At 30.7% G+C, this 21,175-nt stretch overlaps 2 protein-coding genes and 1 long non-coding RNA gene across 8 annotated transcripts; 2 read left to right on the forward strand and 1 right to left on the reverse strand.

The window, feature by feature from the left end:
* Positions 1 to 4,854: 4,854 nt before the first annotated feature.
* Positions 4,855 to 9,647, forward strand: LOC122535282 (kelch-like protein diablo). 5 transcript variants are annotated; one of them, XM_043666691.1, is made up of 6 exons: positions 4,855 to 5,356; positions 6,569 to 6,942; positions 7,020 to 7,335; positions 7,409 to 8,106; positions 8,224 to 8,566; positions 8,686 to 9,647. In XM_043666691.1, the coding sequence occupies exons 2-6, from the start codon at positions 6,629 to 6,631 to the stop codon at positions 8,875 to 8,877; spliced, it is 1,863 nt and encodes a 620-aa protein (XP_043522626.1). In that variant the 5' UTR covers positions 4,855 to 5,356; positions 6,569 to 6,628; the 3' UTR covers positions 8,878 to 9,647. The 5 variants fall into 5 exon arrangements, with proteins under 5 accessions (XP_043522626.1, XP_043522624.1, XP_043522623.1 ...); XM_043666689.1 differs by having other exon boundaries at positions 4,855 to 5,255; XM_043666688.1 differs by having other exon boundaries at positions 4,855 to 5,249.
* Positions 9,648 to 12,420: 2,773 nt separating this feature from the next.
* LOC122535287 lies at positions 12,421 to 13,728 on the forward strand. Its single transcript, XR_006308127.1, has 2 exons — positions 12,421 to 12,945; positions 13,541 to 13,728. It is a non-coding gene; the product is annotated as an uncharacterized LOC122535287 (long non-coding RNA).
* LOC122535280 (nuclear pore membrane glycoprotein 210) lies at positions 13,498 to 20,607 on the reverse strand. Of its 2 annotated transcripts, XM_043666686.1 has the most exons (14): positions 20,256 to 20,607; positions 19,776 to 20,047; positions 19,459 to 19,676; positions 19,244 to 19,384; positions 18,588 to 19,177; positions 15,734 to 18,500; positions 15,334 to 15,669; positions 15,038 to 15,256; positions 14,700 to 14,955; positions 14,385 to 14,626; positions 14,160 to 14,309; positions 13,965 to 14,091; positions 13,822 to 13,878; positions 13,498 to 13,727 (listed from the first exon to the last, which is right to left on the reverse strand). In XM_043666686.1, the coding sequence occupies exons 1-14, from the start codon at positions 20,402 to 20,404 to the stop codon at positions 13,537 to 13,539; spliced, it is 5,715 nt and encodes a 1,904-aa protein (XP_043522621.1). In that variant the 5' UTR covers positions 20,405 to 20,607; the 3' UTR covers positions 13,498 to 13,536. The 2 variants fall into 2 exon arrangements, with proteins under 2 accessions (XP_043522621.1, XP_043522622.1); XM_043666687.1 differs by lacking the exons at positions 19,244 to 19,384; positions 19,459 to 19,676; positions 19,776 to 20,047; positions 20,256 to 20,607 and having other exon boundaries at positions 18,588 to 18,935; positions 19,025 to 19,167.
* Between the last annotated feature and the right edge of the window lie 568 nt (positions 20,608 to 21,175).

Raw genomic sequence — 21,175 nt, forward strand, 5'->3', positions numbered from 1 at the left:
CACCTGGGCACGTGAGTGAGATCCTGACAATGAACACGGAAGGGGTTAAACCTGAAAATCCTGAACTAAAAAAATGATTAGCTTATGTAATTTGTATCTAACGAACTATCACATTTTTTTATTTCAAACTGTAATGACTCTACTCTTTCAGCAATTATTCCAATTGTAAGAGAATAATAAGAATAAAAACAAAGAATTGAATTTATTAAAAAAGATATAAACTCTAACAATTGACTAAAACAATCCAAATCAAACAATTGACTCTAAATTAAATAATAGAAATAATCTCAGGCTGTTTCTTCATCAAAGCACATTTTCGAAAATACGAAAGCAGTGTTTAAACTTGTTACTTTGATTCAAAAATCTACCTGTCGCGAATCTATCTTCTTGCACATAAAATATATTCATACACTATAATTTCATATATTTTTCTACAGGAGGAATTCTAATCTATTATATATTTCAAATTGCATTGAAATTCATAATTATAAAATTAAATTAATTGAATCATTTTACACAAAAAGTTATATATTAGAAAATGGAAAAGGAAGTTGGAAAGTATTAATTATTACATCAATTATTAATTATTAATTACTATAACAAAATATATTATCAGTATATCAATAAGTAATAACTGTATCTTTCATAGCAACGAAGTCGGATGGTATCCGTCTTCTCTGCTACAAAATGCTTGAATCAACTCATTTTAATAATTATCATTTACAATTTGTCTCTTCATATGGATATTTTGCATTTGCAAACATTTATACTGAATATATTTTGATTTTACAAGTAGTTACTATAACTTTATATATTCAAACTAATTGTTAAAATCGCGATGTGCAAGAAGCCCTATCCTGATCTAATATATAAAAAATCTGAAAAAAATGTTACTACTCGTGGGTATAAAAAATACCCGTGGTCACTATGCTCATCAAAAATTCTACATATACAACCAGTCATCCGTGCCGATTCGGACCTTTCATCCTACGACATGATTGAGTGACCGGAGGAACATAAATGCATGCGACTCACGCGACAGATGTGAAGAACATTATCATCAATGCTGCACTGGACCAGGAAAAGTTATCGTGAAGATCCTCATGAAGTAAATACCACTGAGAATCCCATGGTGAAAGTGAACGCCGTGAAAAATATTCTGTAAATCATCAAACATTTTATGTCTAAAGACACAGTGTTATTTGTCAAAATTTAAATTTTAATAATGATAAAAATTGGGACTAATAATATGAAATATTTTTATTTTATAATTATAATTTTACACTCGACTTCAATAGAAACTGCAGAGAATAGAATTTAGTTACAAGCTGAAGTACTTACATTTTTAGCTTTTGAAACATCGTAAGATCCTTAGAAGATTAGGAGAAGTGGAGAGTGTAGAAAATCTGTAATAAAACATTAAACATTAGAATTTACGTTTAAAAGTAAAGCAGAGTCTTAAGTTGGAGATAATGAAAGATTCTTACATTCTTGGCTTTAGAGCCATCGTTAGAATTTGCCCCAAAAAATTGTTGCTGATGTGAAGCGTCTGTCAAAACAACAAACATTATACTTTGTTGTTAAATTTGAAAAATTGAATAAATTGAAGTACAATATATGAAACTACTTACGATCTTGATCTCCTGGAAAGGCCTTATCATCTTGAGCACTGACTCTAATACCGAAAACAAGTATCGAACAAGAAAAAATATGAAGAAAGAAAAATAAAAGAATATCGACGCGCATTTATGTAACAATCGGCGAACTCACTGGCTCTAACTTCGGGAATTAAATTTAAATAAATTAATAAGAGCCATTTCGCTCAACAAGTATTAAAATATTACGCAACAAACACTGGCTTTACCGACCGCATTGCACGCGGTCACAAAAATTTTCTGAAAATAATGAATATGCATGAAAATAATGAAACTTGAATATTTATTGCGCGTTGACGTTCGGAAAAAGTAAATAGCATTTGTAGCAAAGTATAATATGATAAAATACGAAGACTTTGAATTTAATAATTTAATGTATATCCGTTTAAAAAGAAATATTATTAAGTTACTACGATCTCTATATTCGAAATAAAACATTAATTGATTTAATCTTTTCTATTTTCATCCTTTTATCACAAATAATCAAGAAAATACGTATTCTGAATTATATATCAAATATAAATATATAAATTGTATACCAAAGGTTTTCCAAAATGAATAAAATGTTACCGACTTTCCATAAAAGTTCATCAGATTATACATTAATGATCGTGGTGTCTATGTTCTCTATGCCATCTTTGCAATCAAGGAAGAGTCTGCACAGAAAGAAATCAAAAGTCAGACCAAATGAAGGCAAATGTGTGAAAATAAAACGATAATCAACTTCAAATTCTATTAAAAAAGCGTATGAAACAAACTACTGGTAATCCTATAAGTAAAATCGACGATTGAAGAAAAATTGGTGCGAAAAATTTGAAAGCACTACACGATTTCGTTGTTGTAATACTACTTAATCATTCAACACACACGTATTAATTAAATTATACTATTAATGAGGTATATATGGAAGTAAAAGAATGCCGAAGAGACGTCACCGATAGGTTAGAAAAAGTTACGTACTAATGCGACGTTATGTGTGTTGTCACGAAATCCGACAGCCGAATGATTTTCCGCCACACGTCTCGTCCTTCAGTTGAGAAAATAATAGGGGATGTGGTGATCCTATCCGAACAGACACGATAGTTACAGACATAAACATTGTGCTCGTATTGTTTTTTACTTCGAATTTCGAGCTTCTAGACCTTCTATGCTTTACTTTTTTTGAGAAATGAAAAATTTTATTATATTACGCAGTAAATTTATTGTTTTAACTATTACATTCGTACATTTTTAGTAAATTGTTGTTTAATTTAGTATTATAATTGCTAGGAATTGCACAGTATGAAGTTAAAGAATCAATAAATAAATATAAAATGTTACAATAGAAGTAAAATCATATTATATATATAATCATATTGTATATATAGTCATATATTACAAGATTACAGTATTTGTACTGTTAGAATTGAAATTAAATTTTGGTATAAAATTATAAATAATTTTAGCACGATATATTCTGTTTAAACCTTTATATGCTATTATTTCTTTAATTGTTGAAAATTATATGCAATAATTATTTGGTTAAATCTTACCTTGAGCTGATGCCAAAAATGCAGGTTTTATTTTAAAAATACAGAATACGAACACAAATCTAACAACTATTAATTTAAATTTTTATCTGAGAACTTTTAAATGATACTTTTTTCTGAATGATTTTCCTTTCTAAATGTGTGTGTGACTTTCTTCTTTAGAGGTGAGGTGTGCTACTCTCCGCCATTTTTAACCGCCACTTTCCAGTTAAAAGTCGATCATGAAAAATATCGATTATTTCGAGAATCGTAGGAAGTACGTCATATTGCATACTTCACCGTTGGCGCTGTAATTGCGCATTTCGCACGAAATAATAACACTTGGAATAAAAAATAAAAAACTCTGGTCTAAATCAGAAAATTTCATACACAAAATTTATGAGACATCTTAAAAAAGAACGAAAATTTTCATACACTAGATAAAAAGTTGTCAATACTTTAAACTGTTATAATTTCGTGGAAAAAAATTGTAAGACAATTAATTTGATTTTATTTTAAAGAGTGAGGTCTCCACTTTAACAATCCTGAGATTGTTTCATTTATTTTTACGTACGACGAATTATTATACATACGTGAATGACACTCAACACTGCGATATTCAATATTGGACTAATCATTCGTGTAACAGATTCACGTCGCGAATTAATTTAGTGAGGTTGGGATTTGGACGAACAGGATTCGGTCTAGAAAAGAGATGATATTTATGGATAAACAACTTTAATAGTTATACAATAACAATAGAATAACAATAGTTTTATTAATTAAAAAATTTCATTTGACTGAAAACCACTATAGAAAATACATACAAATACGTACGTGCATACATTTATGTTTAACCAACGATTTTAACCAAAAATTGGAGTAAATACAAATAATACTTTTAAATAATGTTCACCACTGTCATTGACGATACAAAAATAAGTTTAAAAACTAAGGACGGCAGTGTTTTACCTGACAATTTCTGAATAATACTTCTTCGTGCTGATTCCCGCCTAAAACTGATACTTTACGTCATATGTTCGCTATTCCAATGTTATAGATTGATTACGAGAAATATCGATTCCAATCGAGAATCACAATAACTAACTTCCATATTTCACCGTTTCGTTGGCGCTGCAATCTTTATATTTATTTAATGAATTAAGTTGTTTAATTTGATCAATATGTAATAAAATAATATTTCAAAACGATTATATATGATTTTACCGATTAAAGTGATTTCTCTATTTTAGATACTGTTCAATTAATAAAGTGAAATGACTACCATATTTGATTAAATTCGAGAATCGCAATAACTAATTTCCGTTTTATTGACACTGCAAATTCATATTCATTTAATGAATTTAAGTTGTTTAATTTTGTGGTATATAACAAAATACACAATATGTATGTATGTACACTTCAAACGATTCCACATGTAAATCATTTTACTAACTAAACTTTTCTGTTTTAGATATTATTCACAATCGCCATTCCAATGAAACTCCATGAATTATTTTATAATAACTTTATAAAATGAATAACTTCGCCATCTTTAACGATTAAATTGATTTACAATTGAATTACAATTCTTACACTTGTCAAGATATATATCTTGTTTGTGGCCAGAGCAGATCGCAGAGGGCGTCCTCGTATTTTTCGAGGTCGGTATTTCAGGACGTGGGACACAAAATCTGGCGTAATGTCACCGTCTACTCTGTCCTCGATCAATGGCACAACGCGAGCGTAACCCTGGGGATTCGGTTCAGAAACGAAGGGAATCAGTATTTGGTGCATTATGCATCGCAAGCAAAGATATGATAAGATCGAAATGAAAGTACCCTCGTGATATCATCCATGGAAATTTGGTGAACTGGATTCTCAACTGTGGCACGGTTTTCATGCGCAACGCTGATTCGACATCCAACATCATGCTATTGTTTTAACCGTATCGCGAAGAAACGAAGCTGGAACGCGGTGATCAAATTTTTGTTTATCGCTTGTTAGCTGGGAAACTAGCCAAACTGTGTAGAAATCCAATCGAGTTTCTTAATCATACGTCAGAAATCTTCGTATTCATCATACAGTGAGTGTCAGTGCCGTTTCTACTGTCGTTTTCTCACGCCTCTGACTTTGTCGAATTCTTCAAAAACACTTTTACACAATCCATCCACGTCAAGATTTATTTACAGAGTAACTGTCACGTAAAAATTATGTATTATTCGTTCAACGTGTAAAATTACGCTCGTGACTTATACCTTTGTCACATTCTGAATTCCAACGTTTTTCAAATTGTATTTTGAAAATGTATCAGGGATCATTTCATTTGTCAGAAAGAAAGATTCAATTAATTTCATCTCAACAAGAGTCGAATTTTTGGCAATGGTAGTATTCACTGCATTCAAATTAAAAAGATGTACTTTTCTGTTAGAACATTGCTGTAATAGATTTCTGTCAGTGTTGTTTCAACATTACTTTTGGGATTAAAATTCTATTGAAGGTTCGATAATATTTTTAGAAACGTATTTCTTGCATTACGATTATTTTTTAAACATTTTTTAAAAATTTATAGTTTGAATGTGGTATGTGTGCATAGACATTGTACAGTGTACAAAGTACTTTTATAATCTTTTAATGTGTCATAGTTTCATTAAAAATTTAAATACATGAAAAGATCAAGTAAGATAACTACATGTTTATATATACTTAACACAGGAAAAATAAGAAGATTTAATTAAATAATTTATGTCAAGAAACTTAAATACGTATAATTATCATTAAGTAGAAGAAAAATTGTTTTGAAAAATTTGTATTCTTCCTTAGAAGATAACTTTATAATATATTATGAACATTACTTTAGACATTAACAATAATCATACTAGAATAGTTATAATTGCTATAAAAGTGCTTCATTTTTTAGAAATGGTTTGGCTTATTTTAGAATTTTCATTAATTAACGAATAAAAGACATTTTTAATTCTTATTTATATCTCTTTACAATATAATTTCTTGTCCATTTATATACTTGTATAGGACTTATTAAGATTCTGTACAGTTCTTTCTACTATCATGTATTTAAAATTTTGTAATTAGATTCTCTCAAATTTATGTCAAAAGAATTTCAAGAGAAATTTGCTTATAACGTTACTGTTATAATATTTTAACAATAATGTTACAAATAGTTCAGACACCATAACAACTAAGTTATAAATACTTCTTCTGTCAGCTAGTTCTCAGTCAGTTAGTTCATCTAGGAAAATAGAATGTTCTTTATCATATAATAACTCCTAATATAAGAGTCATACGAATTTGTCAAGTGTGATACATTTTATAAAATAAAATCACTCTGAGAATCAGAGGTCAGATAAATTGCTCAGAAAGATAAGAGAAATATTCTGATTTTAGGGATTTGAGAAGATCAGGGGGCCTGGTACGGGCACGTTCGAGAGCTGTGGTGGTTGGTGAATGGTGTTGCAGATAGACTCGGTGTGGGGTTGGGCGTCACCCCCGCTGCGCCTCCAGCTAGGGGGGTCTAGGGGCGCCTCGGGGAGAGCAGCCGCGGGCGCCCCATCCTCGCAGAGGATGGGTGAGATGGTCGTAGAACGCGCACCTTCCCCAGCCCGCCTTAGTCACACATCAGAGAAACATCCTCGTGCTACACTCACCGAACTCAATGTTCTTCGTCGTCATCGGGAACTGTGCGACGTTGTTCTCAATGTCAGCTCTAGAAAGATATTCGCACATCGCGTTATTTTATCGGCGTGTAGTCCGTACTTCCGGTAAGGTACTACAATCGTTGTTGCTACAATCGAATCTGCAGGGATTTAAATTCACTAAATTCATTTTTTTTTTGTAGAGCGATGTTTACTGGGGAGCTGGCGGAATCTCGACAAACTGAAGTCACGATACGTGACATAGATGAAATGGCGATGGAACTACTGATAGACTTCTGTTACACTTCTCACATCATCGTCGAGGAAGCGAACGTTCAAACTCTCCTACCAGCAGCGTGCCTTCTCCAGCTAACAGAGATTCAAGATATCTGTTGCGAGTTTCTCAAACGTCAGCTAGATCCGTCAAATTGTCTAGGTATACGGGCGTTTGCAGATACTCATTCTTGTCGTGAACTTCTACGAATCGCGGACAAATTTACGCAGCACAATTTTCAAGAAGTATGTGCCCTTCGTTCTCTGATATGTATCCAATAATTAAATTTGCAGTAGCCGTTTGTATCATTGTTTCTAGGTAATGGAAAGCGAAGAATTTCTTTTGTTACCTGTTGGCCAATTAGTAGATATTATTTCTTCGGATGAGTTAAATGTTCGAACAGAAGAACAGGTATTCAATGCAGTTATGAATTGGGTAAAATATAACGTCACTGAGAGAAGGCAACATTTGGCACAAGTTCTTCAACACGTACGACTACCCCTCCTTAGCCCAAAATTTTTAGTCGGAACCGTAGGTTCTGACCTTTTAGTTAGATCCGATGATGCATGCAGAGACTTAGTAGACGAAGCAAAAAATTATTTACTACTTCCTCAAGAAAGACCGCTGATGCAAGGACCTAGAACACGACCTAGAAAACCAACCAGACGCGGTGAAGTTCTTTTTGCTGTCGGGGGATGGTGTTCTGGTGATGCGATCGCTAGCGTGGAAAGATTCGATCCTAACACTGCGGATTGGAAAATGGTCGCACCAATGAGCAAACGAAGGTGTGGTGTTGGAGTGGCCGTACTGAACGATTTGTTATACGCAGTAGGTGGTCATGACGGACAAAGTTACTTAAATAGTATCGAACGATATGATCCACAAACGAATCAGTGGTCCTGTGACGTTGCACCTACCACATCATGTCGAACTAGCGTAGGTGTTGCGGTATTGGATGGTTTTCTTTACGCGGTAGGTGGTCAGGATGGCGTCCAATGTTTAAATCACGTTGAAAGGTAAATTATTCTATTGCCATTTAGCTAAAATCAAATTCAATTATTCAGAATCTCTTTCGCTAATTACATATATATGAAATAACAATATATATGAAAGAACAAATTTATTCTGTACAGATATGATCCTAAGGAAAATAAATGGTCCAAAGTATCACCAATGACCACTAGAAGACTTGGAGTAGCTGTTGCTGTGCTAGGCGGTTATTTATATGCCATCGGCGGGTCTGATGGACAGTCGCCTTTAAATACAGTAGAAAGATACGATCCGAGGCAAAACAAATGGTCTCAAGTATCACCTATGTCTACAAGACGTAAGCATTTAGGCTGTGCGGTATTTAATAATCTAATTTATGCCGTTGGAGGACGAGATGATTGCATGGAACTTTCGAGTGCAGAACGGTATAACCCTCATACAAATTCTTGGAGTCCAATAGTTGCTATGACATCGAGAAGAAGCGGAGTAAGTCCCCTTAATGTTTACGATATATCTTAAAATTATTCTATCAAGAATAGAAAAAATATTTTATTTGTGAAGAGAGACCGCACGAATTCCACTAATAAACTCCGTTATATTTTTAGGTGGGTTTAGCAGTAGTGAATGGTTTATTGTATGCGGTGGGTGGATTTGATGGAACTGCCTATTTAAAAACAATCGAAGTGTACGATTCGGAACAAAATCAATGGAAACTATGTGGTTGTATGAATTATAGAAGACTCGGTGGAGGTGTGGGAGTAATGCGGGCCCCTCAAACCGAAAACTACATTTGGTAGCTCAGGCCCCCCTCTTCAGTCCAAATGGCTGAAACTCCCTTAACTCCTCTTACACCGATAACCCCTGTTACACCCGTAACTCCTCCCGCTCCTGTATCGGTTCCTGTTGTTATAACTAATACTAGAAAACGCTACCGCCGATCGATGAGCATTATATAAGTAATACATACGTTTTACAAGACTTTGCCTTTCTAAAGATGAAGTCATTTTTATTAAACTATTCTTTTATATTCTTCCATTAGCTTTGTGTAGTTTATAATTCAGTTTAAAACCCCAATCATTTTTATTTAGACACAAGACGATTACTTTGTACTAAATATGGATGTATATTTTCCTAATATGCAGAAAATTTATTCTTTGATCATGTTTATAATTATCACGATTTTCGAAGTCGTGTTTCTTATGTAAGACTTTGTAAAATATTTCTTATGTTATTTATACATTCTGTTATATATTAGAAAATACCAATTCCAATTGTTTTAGATTTAAGTATTATGCTCTTGTAATTTCTGTTCTTTTTTTTTTTCTCTTTTTTTTAATCTTTTTATTGTAATTAAGGTACAAAAGAACGGAAAGGCAAACTCTCTTTGAAACATATTCTCAAACACAATATTCACTTCAATGGAATGCTTGCAGCTTCCATATTTTCAGTGATTTAAGAAAACAGATTTTTAAAGTCTATATTGACATCAAAACTTCGTTATGGAGGGCTGCTTGTGCACCCACTAATAAAAAAAAGAAAAACAAAAATAAAGAGTTAATCAAACAAATTGTTTCTGTCTCGATAGTATACTTTCTACATGTATCATATTTTTATCAATAAGACTGAACTGAAACCAAAAGTTTATGTAAAATTAATAAATGAAACACATGTTTCAGGCTCTAAGCATATTTTTGTTTTAAGATAAGATATAAAACATACGTAAGTTACAACATGATTTCATCATGTGCTAAATATTACAATCATTAAAATTACGTTTCTTAATCCTTTTATATATTTACAGAAAGCAAAGCTTGATAAATTTACGTTTCATTTGAAGCGATAAAGGAGTACTTTTATTGTACAAAATGGTAATAGGGATCATTATCCAACAATTTCATAATGTAACGTTTGTGATAATAATCTAATAAGAGTCAGCAAATTTGACTGATTGTGAGCAATATTTTACTAACGTAATAGAATATTGTTTTGTAATTATTTAAATAGAAGTTATAAAAATGCTGTGAAGATTTGTCTTGATTAATTACAAAATTAAAAAGTTTATGAACCACTAGTTGTGTTACATCTATGAGATTGTTGAAAGAAAAACACATGTCTAGTGTAAGAATATACTAATGATATGATGTAACTATCTTTAAACAACTTGTTACAGAGTATCACTATTAGGAACTATACAGATACTCGATATTGTATCGTAATGACTTTCTTCAATGGAACAATCAGTTTTAATTAGACATGAAACGCAAAGACGTTTCTATTTCTTTACAAGCACAATAAATTTATGAAATCTACATAGTATAAATGAAATAATTATATTGAGTTAGAGTAATTCAATTGCAGATTTAAAATGGTACAAATTATTGTAATCACTAAAAGAAGTTCAAATAAGTGTTCAAAATCACAGATTTAATTTACAAGTAGTTAAAAACTGTAGTTTCAATACGAGACGTTGCTAATATTAGTATTTCAATTGTTTAAAAAAATTTTAATTTAATTTTAAAGTCGTATGAGAAATATTTTTTTAGAAAGACATTTTTTCCATCATTGAATTTTATTATAATTAATATTTGTTAATGAAACAATGAATGAAATAATTATTATAGTAAAATTATTTTATTATTTTTTATATATACATATATACAATGATTTTATTATGTTCCTTGAAAAATATGTTAAAAATATATTTTATTTTTTGCTTGGTAATAAATTCTATTACCTGAAGCAAATAATCAAAATGAAAAAAGTTATATGAAGTAATTTATGGAAATGCTGAAAATTAGAATTTTTTACAAATAAAACAAAAATGCAGATTAATTTTGTTTTTATACAAGATTTCATATATGTACAAAATCATGATCACAATATAAGTTTATAGTGATAAATTATTGGTGTACTTAATAATTTCAAAAAATGAAGTTTTTTTTAATCTTGTATAATAAACAATTTCAGTTGGTATTTTTTAATTTGTTTTTTATGTTAACAATCTTATTCTTAATTATACCAAACATCATTTCCTATCTTGTACAGCAAATTGCCGAATTTTCATTTCATAGCAATCTTATTCATTTATCCATTAATATATTTTTTTTATGAAATGCTTGTCAGATAGCTATAACGTAAAAATTAAAGTGTTCTACAACACTTATGATCAAATATTGTTCTATTGTTCTTAATTACTTTATCTTGAAATCAATGTGATTATACTGTCAATATACGAATAAGATATTAACCATATACAGAAGAAAATTTTCTTAACATTTAGTTACAGTGGGAACAACTAAATTTATATAAAACATTATAAACAATCTTTCTAAAACCATTGAGAATATCAAGAATTATTTCCTCTGGAGTATTTTCTGAATACATGGACAAGATTCTAAAAGACGATTTAAGAAAATTACAACTATTTTATTGTATTAAAAAGAATTCCTGTAACAACTTTTTTGTAATCTACTTATGTATTATAAAAGTGGGACCTATGAAATATCAAAGTAAATAAATGTTAGCTAAATAAATATATATTTACATGTTTCGAAACATAGTGATCAATGATCAATATAAAAAATTTAGAAATTTATGGTATCTTTGATGGTTTTAGAGAAATTAATCTGAATACTGGAGAAATTAGTTACACATACTATATTGCTTATATGAAATATAAGAAACTGATTAGAACAAAATCATGAACTAAATGTGAGAAAACGTATAGTACAAAACAATCTGTAAAATGTTGTTTTCAGTTGTTAAAACGAAAGAAAAGGACAGGCGAGAGCAAGCGAGAATTGAGAAAGATTATAAACATTTTATGTAAGTAACATTGCATAATTTCAATATCACTAATGTAGAATACAATATCATTTGAACTGAGAAAGTTCTATGTGCTGGTTTTTCTAATTTAGCTGCATAACTACTGTAATCAGAAATGTACAGGCGTACAAGAAATAATTAAAAATTTAGACCATATATCTATATTTTCTTTTCTAACATTTACGAAACTTGTTTGTGTATGAATAAATGCTTTTGTACATAGTGAAAATCTGTTCGGATCTGTTAACGAAGAAAATACATTGTTAAAACAGAAGAGAAGAAATCCATCTTGCTATGATCAATCCCTTCACCAAAACACGTTTTTTTTCGTATTTCTATATTTTATGCAATAAATAAATCTGAATGATACAAAACGACACAAGATAAAGTAGCCGATCATGATAATTTTTCGACAAATAACAATAGTATGTATTTAACTATAATTACAAAATATATTCCACAAAATCGGTAAAGAAAAAGCTTAGGATTTTTTTTAAAAAGGTATAATCAAAGAATACGTGTAAATTTATTCTTCAAATGCATTTCATAAAATTCTTTCAACTCGTGGTGAAATTAATCGCTTTATGTCAAACGAGCGTTCCGGTCTATTTGATAATTCTTTCGCATTGCGTAAGTTAACTGGAATGCAGGAAGAACGTTGAGAATCGTAATTCGTAAAATGTTATAGCAAAAATTCACAAGTCAACCCTCCTAATCAGTTTTTTTTTTTTTATAAGTGAAAGAAAATTTAGTAGATATTAAAACACTAGTAACGAAACGCTAGAGCTTATCAGCTTGCGCTTTCTGCCGCTAGTGTTTCAATGTCCACAAATAATATATTTTCATTTGCGAAAGAAAAATTAATTTTAGAGATAATTTGAAAACTTCTGTGATTATATCGTTTTAATTAGATTCGTAGCGTTAATATTATGTCCTATTTGACTTCGAAAACTATGGGAATGAATGTTTAAAAACAAATTTAGTACCAGTACTTTGTCGATAGATGACGCTACTCTCAATGGCGGCATGTTTAAAACAAAGTATTTTTTACTATGCAATTGTTTGTAATTAATTAACGTAAAAAATCAGAATTAAATTGTGCAGGGTCAGTTCCCGGGAGCGAGAGAATTTAACTAATTCTTGGGCTGTTTGAAAATTCAGCTTATAGACTGAAACTGGATAGAGTTATCCGGCTATTCGATCTCGTATGGAGAAATACTGTTGGGTTGAAGAAATTAAATTACTAAAAATTCTACGTATATAATTATGTAATTTAAATTATATATAATTGTATATAATACAATTATGTAATTTAAATTGTATATTACAATATGTACACTTCCTTACATATGTATTATTTAATATTAAATTACAAAATGTACATAACGCTAGTCAGTTATGAATGTACAAACATACTTAGTTATACACTCAGTTTTCTGTATTACTATTAGACATAAATAATATAAAGAATAATTAATCTTACAATATAAATTATAAAAGAATTAGAAATTACGACAATAAGGCACTAGTTTGACAGTCGAATGTTTCTTTAAAAGTAAGTATAATTAAAATTGTAAGTACACTGTACAATGTATCCTTAAATTGAAACTATTTATTTTTATTATGTCTTTCTAGGTATTCAATGATCTGTTTCGTTTACTTGTTGAGTAGAGACCACGAGGATCACCATAAACTGGATCAAATGCAGAAAATGAAAATCTTGTCGGCGTAACTGGAGTCCTTGGAGTTGACATAGTTGTACTATTTAACGGAGGTGAACAGGGTGTACTAGTTTTTTTCAATTGAGGAGGGCACTTATCAGCTATAAAAAATGAATTTTAGTTTGTTTATTATGTTATTATAACGTATTCATTATAAACTTGAACAAAAATTATAGTCAGAAGTAGTATACGTACCAAAAACTCCTCTATTTTTTATGTTCAAGTCGATACTTGCCATTTTATTCTTCCATACTGTAAAACAAAATAGATTCGATATAATATAATAAAATATTCATTCGATAAATTAATAATAGTGTAAAGTACTAAAAGAGACTCACTATAAAAGAAAGTAATTACAACAACAGCAAATGTTCCAAATGTATAACGATGGAAATACATATAATCAACCCAGTGGATTCCAGATAATGGTATGAAATTTTCATATTTTGTTACACGTACGAAAAGCTACAAGAAAAAGTAAAGTATCATTTGTAATAAATTACAAGTTTCATAATTATCTTTTGTTTACTCACGGATATATTCTGCTTCGTAATATCATTTGCAATAATAACTTTTTGGCCTTGGATCTCTTCCTGATTGTGCATCAAACGAAGTTTATATTGTATTGTAGATTTTGAAATATACTGCCGAGCACTTATAGTTATTCCATCTGGTACATCAATCTATAGAAATTCGTTATAAATGAAATAAACTATGTTTTAAAATTTACTTCAACTTATATAAAAAATTAAACTTACAGTAAGATGATTTAATATAGATTGCAATCCATATATTTCAAATGTTGCTGTTGGAATGTTCTGAGAATGAGTATTAATAAAAATAATTTCCTTAGCGTCAACGTAGACAGGGGGTAGATACATAATTTCTAAAGGCAAAGCTTCAATATCTTTACTTTGTGCACTTATTTGAATACGACTTTCTAATGTACTAGAAATTATATTTGGAGAACCCATTGGAAGTATATCACAATAATAAAAACCTACAATAAACAATTTATATGTAGTTAAATAAATAGTAAATTTCATTATAGTAAGAGATTAAATTGAACATACCAGTTGCAATATCAAACCGCGGTTTAACAAGAAACAGATCTTTTACTCCGATAGATGAGGTTGACGTAACGAACTGTACATTACATGTGTAAGGAAATGAATTTAAAGTAAATGAACTGAATGTTCTACAACCACCTAAACCTCTAGACAGGATATTATTTTCTTTAACTTGCTCATCTTTACTCTTAAGTACAACAGGAACACTAAAAATTTCAGTTCCAGTAATATTTCGGGTTCTTAATGGCACAATTGATACCTGTATTTACAAGATAATATCACATACAATTTGAGAAAATATTGATGATTAATAACTTCAAGTGAATCGTAAAATACAGTACCTTTGCAATAGGTTGAATATGAACTTCAATTTCACCTTGCATATGAGTTGCAAGACTATGTTTTACTACTGCATAACCGATGTTTTTTGCTCGACCTATTCCTGTAATAGGATCTACAGTTAATATCTCAGGGGCAGAAGATTGCCAATAACCTGGATCGCCGTCAAAAGATAGAAGTGGCATTGAAAAGCACACTATGTCACCCACTGTTAGTGTAGTCTGTAATAAATTATAAATTTAAATGATATATAACATATAAAAATTTATATTTGTACACAAATGAACATATAAATTACCTTTGTAGGAAAAACTATATCACCAATCATCATATGTACATAATCAAACATTGCATTAGGATATTTTTCATTGTATGCTTTTACAACAAGATCTCCATTCTCAATAAATTTTGCAGTAACTATATTTTCAGAATTTTCAGTAAATGATACAAGATCCACTCGATTTAATACAGTTTTAGCATCAACCTTAATGGCATGAAACTTTGTTCCAATATTGTCATAATATTCGAGGGCATAGTCCAATTCCATACCTTTGGGTAACATATTCAATTCTTCTCCATTTCGAATTCGTAAAATTGATTTTAAAGATAACATCATATAATGAATAGGTTTGACCTGAAAAACAAAATAATTAAGATATAAACTTCAGGTTTAATGCCTTAGTAATATAATATCTTACTTCAACAACAATTGTTAGTGATTGTTTCAAATTATATGCTTCAGTGTTTGTAATAGAAATGATTATTTTTCCAATAGTTTCACCGGCTTTTATGATGCCATTTTTATCAATAGTAACAGTTTTAGACGCAAGTGTTAAAGCTTGTAAATCCATTGAATCATTTCCATGTATAGTGGATAATACTTTATAAATAGTTGAACCATGCTTGTCACGATTTGTTTCTAATTTCAGGACAGAATTTGGAGACATTAGTATTACTGGTGCATTCAAAGGTAGTCCCAAATGCATTAAACGTAATTCCTCAAAAATTTCAACTTTCACAAATGTAGTATATGTTACATCTCCTTTAAAACCAGTTAATATATTAGATGGCATTGTAACATTTAAATAAATAGTTGCTAATCCAGGGCCAACTGCTTTGGCTCTCAAAGATACCTCATTTTGGTATCTGATATTAATACCAGTGCCTTCATACATATTATGCAATGTCACTAAATTAGAATCACTAGATGACCACATAAAAGTCAATGGTAATTGCATAGAACCTATTATAAGAGGAGTTAAATGTTCTGGGATACCAAAGGCCCAAAGTGGAAATATTGCACCCACTTTAACTCTACTTGTTGGTACAACAATTTTAACTCCTTCAAGATGCAATACATGTATATCAGCGTAGTCTTCAGAATAAATAACTTTGTTGCCTTTAGCATTAAGACCAATAGCTCTAACAATAATTTTTATTTGCCCAACTAATTTTCCTTCGAATATACCATTATGGTCAATATTTAGAATATCATTATTTTCTGTAGAGAATTCAATTTCTGCATTTGATGGTCCTCCTGTTGTTTGTACTTGATAAACAGTTCCTACCAATATTGTTAAATTTTTCGGAGAAACTGTTAAAGGAAGAAAGACTTGAATAGTTGCTGATTCACTCTGTATCTCTTTTTCACCGCCTTTACTGACAAAAATTAGCTGAGACTCTCCTTCTGCCATTCCATATATCATATATAACAATTGATTATAAGGAGGATTACCGTGTTCATTAACAGGTAATTGTTTAACTTCTATGCATTCGTTATCGATTTCTGCTTTAAATTCTAGAGCATTTAGAGATGGTAGTTTTATAGCATGGCCATTTGTGTCGTAAAGTTTTAATGCAGCTACTATGCACTTTCCTTTTTCAATTTTATTCACTGTTTCTATTTCTATTATAGCAAGTTGTTGTATTTCAATTATAACTTCAGCTGGCTTTGAAGGCAAACAAAGATCTACTAATGACAAATGAAGTATTCCAGATTTTTTTGGAGTAAAGCTAATTGCTTTTGTTGACTCTATATATCGAACTTCTGCAATATCATCTGAACTCAATACAAATTCATAATATCCGGAACCTTGGCTCACTTGTAAGTAATATTTTGCGGTAGGATCATTTAATACCATTAATTTATCAGGAGTAACAGATGTATCATTGACTAAAACTATTTCCACAGAAGTTTCTATAAGAGGCGTTTCATATATTTTTCTTTCAGTTTCAATTGCGAATGGTGGCCATTCTGGTATTATTTTTAGTTTACTCAATATATATTTTTGATAACCTGTAACTGTAGCTGTTAATGCAAGAGTACCAGAATGTTTTTTAAAGATGACATTTTGATAGTATTTTTTTGGTAAAATAACATTCATATCTATAATTGTTTCCTCTATAGAACCAGAAGGCATTTCTATGAAACCTATAGTCGAGGGTTTCAAATTCCATTCAATGCGTAAACTCGTTATATTATCAAATGTTCTATCTTCCTCGTCTTTTATCACTGTAATAAGCTTCAAATTTTTGTCGCTATGTGCCATTATTCTTTCTGTATTAATATTGCTAATAGGACAATTCTTACTATCTTTAAATTCAGGTTGAAGATAAATATGTCTGGGTTTGCCACAAATCACTTTAACCGTTTCAAATGCATATGTACTTTTACAATTTGGCAGTAGAGGAATATTTGAAATCGTATATGTTACATCTACTTCTCCAAGGCTACGACACATTACTTCAAAAATGGATATATCGTATAATCCAGCTGAAGAATCAGAATATTCTATTACATCAACAATTTTTTTCTCAGATACTTGAATTTTTCGTGAATAACTTTGAGGCTTGTTAGACCATGGATGGGGTCCGCCTCTAAAAACTATTTTTCTTGATGAACCCACTGTTAATAAAGTTTCCTTACTACTTGGATGTATTGCTATTAAAGGTTCATAGGCCGACACAGTAACATTATCAGTCAAATATTGACCATTTGCATTATATGCTACTGTTACTTCGGATGTTCCGATATCTACACTAGTAATTGCTATAACTGCACATGCAATACCTATGGCAGGTTCTATGGCACTACTATTGTTTTGTACAAAGTTGCCATCTGGAATGTAGATTTCAAAATTAATATCTCTGCAGTCATTGAAAGGAATTTCTTTAGAATCTGTTCCATTAATTAATCTTCCATATAATGCAATGTGAAGAAAAATTTGTTCTCCTACAGCAGCTTCCATACTGTACTCAATTATTTTTACTTTTGATGGTGGTAATACATATACTCTTGCAGTATCTTTATTATATTGATTTCGTGTCATAGCGACATTTATTTCTGTTACACCAGCTGCTAAAATCCTCATTCCTCCATTTTGAGAAATTGTTGCTATAGAAGGATGTTTGCTTGACCATACATATGATCCATCTCCTCCACTTGCTTTTAATACAATATCATATCTATAAAAATAAAATAAAATTTGACAAAAATACTATTGTTAAAAAAAAAGAGTAAATAATAACCCTAAATGCAAATGTGTAAATAACCTTGATTTAGCTTTAAAATCCCACGGAACTGCCAATACTTTAGGTCGTATAGTAACAGGAGTATGAATCAGAAGTTCAGCTCTTGTAGTAGGATGCGAAGCAAGAGAGATTTTTTTACCGTGTTTATCAATTATGCCATAAAGGGTAGCCTCAACAGTCATTGTTCCGCATGTAACGGGTACACCAACAATATATGTACCGTTTTGCGTTATCAATTTTGGTTCAAAGTAGAGTTCATTTAATTTCACTAACACCTCAACACCTTCTCCAATGTGAAATTTATGATCTTTGTTGTCATATAATTCAACAACAATTTCATGAGTATGACCAAGTACTAAACCCCAATTTCTATTGGGTAAAACAGCAAGCATTATATACGCTACATCATTTACATTAACTGTAGCAGATGGCAAAATAACGGGATATTCATCACGTACATTTTTGTCATGTAAGAATACTTTAGTACGTCCTAAAGATTTAGCGTACGCAAAATCACGATCATTATCAATTTCTAATATGTTAGGATTTTCTGCTTCTAGATAGTATTGGCTAGATGGCAAACTTATTTCTTCTAAACGACCTTGACGAACCTATAAATAGATAATTAGAAATTTAATTCATTCAACTTTAAAATATACGAATAATAATATACTTACTTGCATTATTTTATACTTGAAACTATCATATGCCATAACTGTTGTGTCTGATGGAATAATAATTAAATTAGCTATTACAATTAATTCAACTTCTATTGATGGAACGTGTTTATATTCTGGATAAGGTAATTTCACAGAAACCTGCAACGAGTATTTTATTCTGTAAAAAATTATACTTGAAAATACAATACGCAATATATGGAATATATCAATACCTTTGCTGTACCAGTTTTTATTCCTTCCAGTAACACAATATGACCTTTCTTACCAATTGCATCTAATGCAGCAACTGTTGGTGGAGTTTCATATTGCGATTCCAAATAAGTCATAAATCTTAAAATAGCATTTGGTGCTTTAGAATCTGGCATATACTTATCAGCATTGTCTATGTTCCAAAGAAATTCTACTCCAGCAAGAGTTGTAAATTCATTTCCTGCAAAAGTACATTTTAAAAGTTTAAGCTTTAAACTTCAAAAATTACAAATTAAAATAACATAGTACAAAATAACAAAGTTTCGTTGAAGATTCTTACCTTGTTCATCGTAAGCACGTACTTCGAATGCTTCTGGTGCTTCTTCAATGTACAATTCTCTTGTAGTTGTTACAAGATTTAAAGAAAAAATTACATCAACTATAACATCACATCTTAAGAACTGTCCGTTGTTAGCATCTTCTGCCAATACTATGGCAGTGTTTCTAGTGGACTCTCTTGTTATTGTTTGAATCAATATAGCAGAAGAACAAGTCCTTTCAACATTTTCATTTATGGGAATCAGCTGAATAATATCTAACCGTGATGTTGACCTGTTGTTAAATAAACGTTTTATTTCAAGAACAACATTACAACAAAATTGTAGTACTAGAATAAAAACAGGGAATAAAACATGAAAAATATAATTCCAAGAACTGATTTATGAAAAATAATAAAACATCAAACTCATGAATGAAAAGATTGAATTGGAAATAAACAAATAAGAGAACAGAGTTACATTGTAAAAGAAATGATAGTTACCATTTGTAGCAAGCACCATCAGTAACTTCAAGTGTGAAATTTACAGCAAAATTATTAAATACCGGCAATAAAACTCTAGGAACATTTAATCTGTGCACCGAGGCGCTCGATATTAAACAAAATAAAATAGAAAATATCGAGAGAAACATATTTGGGGTTCTCTGGATTTAACTACAATTTCTTCACGTGTATTTAACGGTAGGTAATCTACTGAACTTGGCGGTCTCTCAATAGCTTTCAAACCAGTATACACGTTTCGATACTAATCGATAATTATCGACATTGATCAAGTCGATATTCGAATTACGTTTGATCTTTATTTTAAAAGGAAAAGCAAACTTTTTACTGCGTTCCCAATATTTCTCACATATCTATTATTGATTTAAAAAAGACACTATTTGTCTAGTTTCCTCTTCTTTAAACTTACTTGACTTTGTCTCACTTTCAACGATACGGCCAATCGGAAATGATTTGCGGCAGTTGCTACATGAGAAAGCGCCGGAAAGTTACAACGATGTCATGCATATTACTTGAGTGCACAGGATTATTCTCCCGCGCAAAATTAGCGAACAACAGAGCGATTCGAGAAGGAAAAACATCCCAATAGACATTGACATTTTTGCACACGGCTAATGAGATTACAAACACAAACATCAGCAAAATTTGCATCTCTTGTTGCGTAGAATTGCTCATAAAAGTATCCGAACGCTCACGCTCTAAATAACCAAGAAACTTGTAAACGTAAGATTAGATTTGTAATATTAGGCTGCGTGTACAGAGGATACAAGTCTTGGAGAATATATGAATAAAATTAAAGGCAAATCTGATAATAAATCTTTTTGGATTACTGTAATGCAACAAGAAATGTAAGCATACGCTTACGGGGATCACAAAAGTATTTGAACACGCGCAGAAACTAA

Source organism: Frieseomelitta varia, unplaced genomic scaffold, assembly GCF_011392965.1.
Source record: "Frieseomelitta varia isolate USP_RPSP 00005682 unplaced genomic scaffold, Fvar_1.2 scaffold_693, whole genome shotgun sequence".
Lineage (NCBI taxonomy): Eukaryota > Metazoa > Arthropoda > Insecta > Hymenoptera > Apidae > Frieseomelitta > Frieseomelitta varia.

Coding starts and splice junctions, on each gene's coding strand:
- LOC122535282 (XM_043666691.1), top strand. CDS start 6,629: ATGGTGTTGCAGATAGACTCGGTGTGGGGTTGGGCGTCACCCCCGCTG. Junction 7,336..7,408: donor CGCAGCACAATTTTCAAGAA/GTATGTGCCCTT, acceptor CATTGTTTCTAG/GTAATGGAAAGCGAAGAATT. Junction 8,567..8,685: donor TGACATCGAGAAGAAGCGGA/GTAAGTCCCCTT, acceptor TTATATTTTTAG/GTGGGTTTAGCAGTAGTGAA.
- LOC122535280 (XM_043666686.1), bottom strand. CDS start 20,404: ATGTTTCTCTCGATATTTTCTATTTTATTTTGTTTAATATCGAGCGCC. Junction 15,257..15,333: donor ATATAGTTTTTCCTACAAAG/GTAATTTATATG, acceptor AATTTATTACAG/ACTACACTAACAGTGGGTGA. Junction 13,728..13,821: donor AAAAAATAGAGGAGTTTTTG/GTACGTATACTA, acceptor CATTTTTTATAG/CTGATAAGTGCCCTCCTCAA.